This window comes from Kogia breviceps, chromosome 3 (assembly GCF_026419965.1).
Source record: "Kogia breviceps isolate mKogBre1 chromosome 3, mKogBre1 haplotype 1, whole genome shotgun sequence".
Taxonomy (NCBI): Eukaryota; Metazoa; Chordata; class Mammalia; order Artiodactyla; family Physeteridae; genus Kogia; species Kogia breviceps.
This window is the reverse complement of record NC_081312.1, coordinates 76656467-76665796: the sequence shown is the minus strand read 5'-3', so window position 1 is coordinate 76665796 and position 9330 is coordinate 76656467. Positions and strand designations below refer to the sequence as shown.

Below are 9330 nucleotides of genomic sequence, written 5' to 3'. Positions count from 1 at the left end.
TTGGGGAAAGCATTAAAAATTTGGAAATAGGGCTTCCCTGGTGGCGCAGTGGTTGAGAATCCGCCTGCCGATGCAGGGGACACGGGTTCGTGCCCCGGTCTGGGAGGATCCCACATGCCGTGGAGCGGCTGGGCCCGTGAGCCGTGGCCGCTGAGCCCGCGCGTCCGGAGCCTGTGCTCCGCAACGGGAGAGGCCACAACAGTGACAGCCCCGCGTACAGCAAAAAAAAAAAAAATTTGGAAATAAACACTGGCAACATGAGAGCTCTATCTGTATAACGTGGCAACCTTGCTGTGTTTGGATCTAATAAGATCAAGAAATGATAGAAGGGATTTTCTTTTCCTATTCCCAAACTTTTGAATCACCCTAGTAAGTCAGAGTATTAAAATGTACTCGATCATTAAGACTCTTCCTGACTGAAAGATTTTTCAAGTCTTCCTTATAATATAAAGGAAATAAGATACCTTCAATTCCAGGTATTTGAGAAGACTATGGTCTTGTGTGTGAGATTTTTTTCCCCCTCCTATCCTCTTTTAATTCTTCTCTAGTTTATAAACATGCACACACTTTAATATCCTCATAAACTCTGGCTCAAGACTAAAGCTCATCAGATCAATGACCATGACACAAAAAACTTTGTCTCATTTGCTCCAGAGAGAATGATTCCTCTCAAGACAATTCTCATACCCCTTCCTTCTCCCTTTAAATATTTAGGAGCAAATTGGGGGACAGAGATGTATAAAGACATTAACTGCTAAAGAAGGAAAGTGTGTGTGTGTGTGTGTGTGTGTGTGTGTGTGTGTGTGTGTGTGTGAGAGAGAGAGAGAGAGAGAGAGAGAGAGAGAGAGAGAGAGAAGGGACTGAACTGAAAGCATTTGAATTATAGCAGACATATATTATTTATATTTAAGATGTACAACTTCATTTGGTATACATATACATTCTGAGATAATCACTATAATCACGCTAACAAACATATCTGTCATTTCACATGGTTACCCTTATGTGTGTGTGTGTGTATGATGAGAATCCATAGGATTTACCCTGTTAGCACATTTTCAGTATACAGTACTGTATTGCCACTTGTTAAAAAACTTAGGGGTTCAAAAGAGGCCTCCCCAAGATGTGTTCCTTTGGCATGTGGATTATTTTGAGCTGATGGCAGTGGAGGCCCTGTTAACTCAATAGAAACTACTGCCCCTTACTTAAGTTCCTAGAAGAATTTAAACTGGGGATTTTTCCCAGAAAAAGAGTTATTAGCAGACATAAAATGGATCTCTTTCTTAGCTTGCCACTTCACACATGAGCCCTAGGAGTGTCTCCCTCCTGCCTCTACATTCCTTGAGTCACTACTTGATTTAGGTCTTCAGTAGATAACACTAAGTTGCTGGGAAGGGCTCAAGATGTATGGGCACATGATGGCCATCTTATCTTTTCTTAGAGTCATCTCTCAAGTCCTCCATACCCAGGTGCCCAGAATGCCTGCCTTTTTACCACCCCCTCACCCAAAGAACTAGAGTAGTTGGATTTAAAGTGTCCTCTGAGAAAATCCCCGTCTAGACTATTACACATGATTCCCCGTTATTTCAAGGAATACTTGACATGAGCTAGGGTTTAAAGTGCACCAGAGTTTCTGTAAATACCAACACGTCCGCATTTAATCCTGATGACATCTTTCCCATTCAAAGAGAAGAAACAGGATGGCATTGCTACTAACATGCTTTGAAGACAAGTTCTGGATATAAACTAAACATTCTGACTATAGGACAGGAAAAAGAATTTTCCCTCTATCATTCTAGGTTCTGAGACCTGGCTGAGATCCCCCTGTAATAAGAGATTAACAAGAAAAAATGTTGACCTAAAACAAACAGACTGCCAGTTATTTCTCCAGCAAAAAATAGGTTTATCTGGGATCAGCAAAGAATTGCAATTTGAGGTCTACAACCACGGTGAGCCACATGCAAGTCTCCAGCAAAAATGGAGAGGAGAATTTTATAGAGGGGAAAGGGAAGTTGGGAGAGCTATAGTAAACAAAGAGCATGGCTTTTTGTTGGCTGAGTTGTGATAGTCTCTTAATGTCTGAGCCAGGAAAGAAGAGGAAATCTTTCTTCTTCCTGTTGCCTCTGCTATCCTCATGAGAGTTCCCCTTCTGGTCTCCTGACTCTAATTGAGATTTCTATTTATTATTTTTTTTTTTACAAAAAACACAGAGAAGCTTAACAAAATGTATATTTCCTGTATGCTTGGGAGATACCCAAGAAAGCTGACTAAAACTCCCCGCCGTGGCCCAAGCTGATACCTCAAATACCATTTTCAGCTAAAGACAAAAGAGGATAGTATTACGGGAAGGAAGGCAATTCACAAGTTGAAAGGAGCAAATGATGGTAAACAAATATTTGTTGAGCCTTGCAGAGACAGTGGGACAGAGAGAAATTTTAACAGACTTTGCTAGGTTCCTCCCTGTCTACACACCTAGTTCATATTATACTATAATTATCCATGGTGTAACTATCTTCCTGGAACAAGTCCCCTACCTACATTCTGTCGACTGAAAAAACTGCACAACCGAAAAGGTGAGAATTATGTTTTATTTGTGGACTTACTGAGGACCTAAGCTTGGGAGACAGCCTCTCAGATAGCTTTGAGGGGCTGTTTTGAAGAGGTTGGGAGGAGCCAGGATATATAGGAGTTTTTCAAAAAAAAAGAACAACAGGTAGGTAGTTGGAACATCAAAAGATTACTGTTAATTAAAGAAAAACCAGGCATCTTAAGTTTAATGAATTTAGCACTTTTCTATGTATAAGAAGATGCAAGAGTCTGGGCTCATTGAAATCTTTCCTTTGAGATGCATCTTGACTATCTAAGGCCAGTATCCTGTTTATCTCCATCCTGAGTTCCCCTCAGGGGGCACCCTTGCGGGTGGCTGCAATGGTTGCTGGCTTGATGGCTTCAATATCCTTTTTTTACTGAAATGGCAGGTGATAGTCTTTGTCCATAATTCTTTTAGGTAGTTAGAGGGGAGGTCAATGGTTCTTCCTGGGTCTTGTATGCCATGATTGTTTTCAGCTCAAAATAATCCACATGCCAAAGTGACACATTTTGGGGAGGCAAATGTTGCTCCCCTCAGAGGCATATTTTGGGGTGGCATATTCAGCTACCCTTTATGGCATTCTGATAACAAGGTGGCCCAGTGAGAAATTCAACCAAGGAGGCTTAGCTAGGAACAGCCCTTTGAAGAACTATGTTGATAGAAAACACATTCAAGGATCTCACTTTATCCGCAAATCGTGCCTTTGACTAGATACTTTTCACCTCTCAATGAAAGTTCCACAGTTTACAACTCCAGATGTGGTTTTCCTCACTGAAGTTCCCATGGAACATAGCCATCCAGGGAATTTCCCCTAGAAGTTTGTTGGGAAATGAGTTCAGGAGCCAGGTCTCTGGTTGTCTCCTGATAACTCTAGATAACCCCTCTCTGGTGTTACCCAAGGCCTTGCAATTCCTTTATGCCCACAAGCCAGTCTTTGGTGTTTGACACCTTTGCTCCAGGCTATTCTCACAGTGAACCCAAGTATTCTAGATGAGAAGCTATAGGAGCTGGTTCTCTTAGTGAGGCTGTCCCTCCCCACCACCCCTGCCAATCAGTTGGAACACTGTACCCCCCACTGCTGTTCCTTCCTTCCTTCACTGCTGCAGAGTTCTTGGCTCTAAGAAAAGGGGAAAGACACAGACTCTCTGCTCTTCAGATCCATAAACTGATCCCCACTACAACCAGTGACAGGAGTGTTGGATCTAAATAGGGTAAGTTACGTTTAGAAGGGTTGGTGCTGAGGATGCTTTGAGGGAAAGGCCCAGGAACACTGGAAGGGGCTTGATTGGACTTCTAGATGGTGGAATTAAGAATAGACAGTGACCCAACTTGTAAGAACCAAAGACCTGGATTCGATTCATCATTAATTCTCTCTCCACTCTTCCACCCCTCCCCACTTCCTCTCCGCTTCCTCCCAAATCTTCCTGAGCATAATACCATTGTCCCTTGGTATCCATGGGAGGCAATGGTCCAGGACCCCCCCATGCCCAGGATACCAAAATCCAAGCTTGCTCAAGTCCCTTATATAAAATGGCGTACATAGTATTTGCATCTAACATACACGCATGCTCCTATATACTTTAATCATCTCTACATTACTTATAATACCTAATACAATGTAAATTTTATGTAAATAGCTGTAAATTCAATGTAAATACTATGTAAATAGTTGCCAGCACACAGCAAATTCAAGTTTTACTTTTTAGAACTTTCTGGATTTTGGGGGGGGGTACTATTTTTAATCCATGACATGGTTGGTTGAATTCCTGGGTGCAGAACAAATAGATACAGAGGACCAACTGTACATTGAAGCAGCTTGAATCATGGTCTTCTCTTCATCCTATTTAGGCCTTTTGAGCCAGGGGTAGGGTGCCACAAATGAGAACTTGCCTACCCCTTGTGCTCTGTTTGATGGAGTACTTGACATTCTCAGATATGCTCTCAGTACACATATCTCATTAGCCTCTTACAGGTTTGTGAGGGAGTTATTATAAAGCCCATCTGAGGACATCACACTCAGAGAGTTGAGAATCAGGTTAGAGATTCCACAGGGCCAGGTATATCCCTCATGGTAAATGACGACAGAGAGCTAGTTTAAAGGGAAGGCTTTTTCAAGCAACTCTCTGCTCTAATTTTGACCAGAGTAGTTCTTGTGAGGGCAGTTTCAATTTTGGTACTTGATTGATTAGAACAATATTTCAAAACTGGAGTTCCTTTATGATGACATTCTTAACAATAAATCAAGATCATTTATAATGATGATAATTAGGGAAATGGCCTCTGAGAAGGGATGTGGGTAGTCACAAGTGATAACATGTTTCACACAGGCTTTGGGGAAGTGTTATAAAGAAGTCAAGATCCTGGTAAGCACCATCTTGCAGAGTCAGCGTAGTTGCAGCCTCAGATTTCAAGGAACCAAAGCCTTCCTGCTTCAAAAATATCTCCCAAGTCTATATTCATCTTCTGTATCCCCTTAAAAGGCAACAACACTTTCCACCTCACAGACATAGAGCTTAAAATACCATTTTCTTTAGGACACATTCTCTTTTGAGAATTGATTTGGGGACTCCCTGGTGGTCCAGTGGGTAGGACTCCGAGTTCCCAATGCAGGGGGCTCGGGTTTGATCCCTGGTCGGTGAACTATATCCCACATGCATGCTGCAACTAAGAAGTCCACATGCTGCAACTAAAAGATCCCACATGCAGCAACTAAGACCCAGCGCAGCCAAAATAAATAAATAAATATTAAAAAAAAAAAAAAAAAGAATTGATCTGGACTGCAAAACAGCTAGCTAGAGGGTGATTGGTTCCTCAGTTCAGGTGGAAGAGAGGGCAGACAGGAGGTACTTGGAATTCTCAAAATAAACTTCATCAGTTTTTTACAACTTTGTGCTTATCTCACTCAGGCTGTAGCATATTTTCAGTTATTATAAACTTTATTATCTAATGAGAGTTATCACCTTCTAGCCTGGGAACCAAATGATAAAATTTGTTTGAAGGGCCTACGTTGGCAGAGAAAGGAATTTTAGAGCTCAGCAGTGTTTCCTCTCTCTTCCCTGTACACCCACAGGTGGCCCTGGTGACTGAGATGGCATCCTCGCTAAAGGTCCTAGGCCCTCTCTTGGCCCTGTTGTTCCCTCTATGTGGGCTCCTTGTACACAGCCAGAACATTTCCTGGAGGGAATTCATGAAACAGCACCACCCTAGCCAAAGTGGGAATTCAGCAAGTACAAATTCAGTGATCTGATGAGGGAAAGAGGTGTTTCAAAAGACAAGAACTATCACATTTTCGTCTATACCGTATGGCACAAAATTGAGCATATATGCATCAGGAACTGGAGAGATCACTACAGAAATGTATATATATGGGCCCCATATCCCTTCAAAACACTCAAGTGCTACCGGGAGAATAGCAAAAACAACTGCAAAGATTACAAGAGCTACAGCTACATTGAATTCCATTGTGGCATGAACGGGTTTGTTGATGGCATAGAGGACATGCAGTTGTTTGAGGATATCAGCAGCTAGAAAGTTGACCCACACCCACAGGTTTTAGCGTTCAGTGCTTCCCAAGTGGTGGCCCCTCCCTGCATCAAGAGCCCTTGCATTTATTTGCCAATGTTTTCCAACTACTGAGAGTTATGTTTCACGTGGTTTCTTACTATCGTGACTTTGCCTATGTTGTTTCTCTGCCTGGAATACCCTTCTGTCCTTATTTACCTGATTTACTTCTACATTTTTGAAAAGATTCAGCTCATATGGAATCTCTTTTTGACTAACCCAGGAATTTTCCTGATATTGGCTCTCCTTAAAACTTTGCAAGTGGCATGATCTTCCCATCCCTAAATAAATTTTATCATTCCAATGTGTGTGAAATTTATTTATGTGATTAGCACAGGTGTTATAACTGTGAGCTATATAGCTTATGCTTGAATGTGATTTGTGCTGTATGTAGGTTTAAAGTGTATTATATGTGTGTGTCTAATGTGTGTAATAGACTTGTGTGTATGATGAAAGTATAACTGTTTATGTGCTAAGCTGGGGAAAAGTTGTGACCTAGGCATTGATTGTGGGGACATGCTGAGTTCCCATACCCACCCAGATTGGTGGCTGTGGCCTGAGCTGATTAGGTACAAAATATGTAGCATGTTCCTGGCACATAGCAGGTGCTCAGTCAACACTGATTTTCTTTCTTTCTCATCCTTCGACTTGGTATTTTAACTTTGACTTTGACAAAACAAACATGACGAGTGCCCATCAATTGTCTCCTCTTCCTGGATTTCTTTAAGAATGTCTGTAAGGAGACTATTGCATTTTAGGTGAGTTACGGTAGTATGTATGTTTCCTGATGAATAATACATTAAGTAGAAGATATGAGCACAAATGAGTTTATCTGATAAAAAACATTTTCACTTGGCAGAGATATAGGGTAGGGCTAGAGGACTTTAAAATGAAACTCTCTTCAAGAGTGGGGCTTAGGGACTTCCTGGGCACAGTGGTTAAGAATATGCCTGCCAATGCAGGGCGCACGGGTTCGATTCCTGGTCCGGGAAGATCCCACATGTCGCGGAGCCACTAAGCCCATGAGCCACAACTACTGAAGCCCATGCCCTCTAGGGCCTGCATGCCACAACTACTGAGCCCGCAAACTGCAACTACTGAAGCCCACGCGCTTAGAGCCAGTGCTCTGCAACAAGAGAAGCCACCTCAATGAGAAGCCCGCGCACTGCAACGAAGAGCAGCCCCTGCTCGCCACCACAACTAGAAAAAGCCTGTGCGCAGCAACGAAGACCCAACGCAGCCAAAAATTGAAAAAAAAGGAAAAAAAAGAGTGGGGCTTAAGACTTGCATTTTGTTGGAGGAAAGAGGAAGTAGATTGGAGAAGGAAATGTTGAAGATGTAGGGCCTCAACTATACTTACACCCCTACTTCCCTATCGATACTTTTGAGCTTTAAGCTTTTTCGCTGGCAATAAGATAATGGAATGTCCCCGCCCTGGGCAGAAACCGCTCCGAGCAAACAAGTATGGCGGGGGATGAAACCTCAGCAAACCAGTATGGCGGGTGATAAGAATGATTAAGCCAGAGTTTAAAGGTCGCCCTAGCCAACCATAACTCATGTGACTCAACCCCCACTCCGGTAAATGTAAAGCAGGCATCCAACGGCTAACCAATCAAGGAACTAGAGCCAAGTCCCCACTCCGGTCCAGGAACAAACAAACCAATGAGGAAAAAACCCTTGATATATCCACACTTTGCATAATGAAAACTATAAAATGTATGTAATTCCGCTTGGGGGGGTTCCTCTTCGGCCTCCTGCGTGAGGACCAAGGAACCCCGGTGCACCGGCTCCTAATAAACCTCTTGCGTGTTGCAGCGACTCTCGACTCTTGGCGGTTCTTGGGCGAGCTGGGACCCCTCAGAGACCGTTCAGGTCTAACAGATTGGGGGCTCGTCCGGGATCCCCACTCGCCCCGGGTCGCCGGAACCTCGGGAGTTGGAGGTATCAGGTAGGCCTAATTGTCTGTCTGTTCGTCTTTTGTCCTCTGTAAGCCGCCATCAGAAAGAAGCCGTGCGAACCGGCTCTCTGTGAAATCTGTATTGGACTCCTGGCTAGGCAGACGTGCCAATAGCTGGTGTCCACGGACCCTGGGGGACGCCCTGGTGGTCCATCTGGAAGGAGAGACAAATTTTGTCTCCCCTTCATCGGTCCTGGCAGGATATACAAACTGCCATCTGAATCTGAGTTAGTTGCAGTTTTAAAACGAGCTCGCGGCGGCAATATTAATGTGTGTCTTCTGAAATTTTATTGTTCTCCTGTGCTCTATCTTTCTCCTGACGGACGATAATGGGACAAACTATGACGACGCCTCTCTCTCTCACTCTAAGTCACTGGACCGAAGTTAAGTCTAGGGCCCAGCCCGTGGACGGTATGAGGCCGGTAGCGGCCCCCGGCGCGCCGGGCCCGGGTCTTCCCGGAGTCGGGTTGCTTGGGAATGCAGCCCAAAGCGGGTGGTAAACTCCATCTAAGGCTAAATACCGGCACGAGACCGATAGTCAACAAGTACCGTAAGGGAAAATTGAAAAGAACTTTGAAGAAAGAGTTCAAGAGGTAAACGGGTGGGGTCCGCGCAGTCCGCCCAGAGGATTCAACCCGGCGGCGGGTCCGGCCGTGCCGGCGGCCCGGCGGATCTTTCCCGCTCCCTGTTCCTCCCAACCCCTCCCCCCTCGCCTCTCCCCCCGCGTCTCCGCGGGCGGATGGGGACGGGGGGGTCGCGGGGGTAGGCGGGCGGGGCCGGGGGTAAGGCCGGCGGGGGACCGCCCCCCGGCCGGCGACCGGCCGCCGCCGGGCGCATTTCCATCGCGGCGGTGCGCCGCGACCGGCTCCGGGACGGCTGGGAAGGCCGGTGGGGAAGGTGGCTCGGGGGGGGGGCCCCGTCGTCGTCGTCGCGGGCGTCGTCGCGGTCGTCGCGGTCGTCATCGTCTCGGCGACTGGCCAGCGGCGGCGGCGCCGGCGTCGGCGGCGTCGGCGTCGGCGGCATCGGCGTCGGCGGCGGCGGGCCCACCCCTCCCCGAGTGTTACAGCCCCCCGGCAGCGGGGCTCGCCGAATCCCGGGGCCGAGGGAACCAGACCCGTCGCCGCGCTCTAACACGTGCGCTCATGCTCCACCTCCCCCGGCGCCGCTCGTGGGGGGGCCCAAGTCCTTCTGATCGAGGCCCCTCCAATACTGGCCCTTTTCC

The 9330-nt window shown here is 45.9% G+C and overlaps 1 protein-coding gene across 1 annotated transcript; it reads left to right on the top strand.

Annotated features, from left to right (window-relative positions):
- Positions 1-5678: 5678 nt before the first annotated feature.
- On the top strand, positions 5679-6198 carry LOC131752766 (epididymal secretory protein E3-beta). Its single transcript, XM_059057458.2, is given in 2 exon segments — positions 5679-5802; positions 5805-6198. Coding segments are annotated over 2 exon segments (438 nt in total). The 3' UTR covers positions 6119-6198.
- Positions 6199-9330: the final 3132 nt, after the last annotated feature.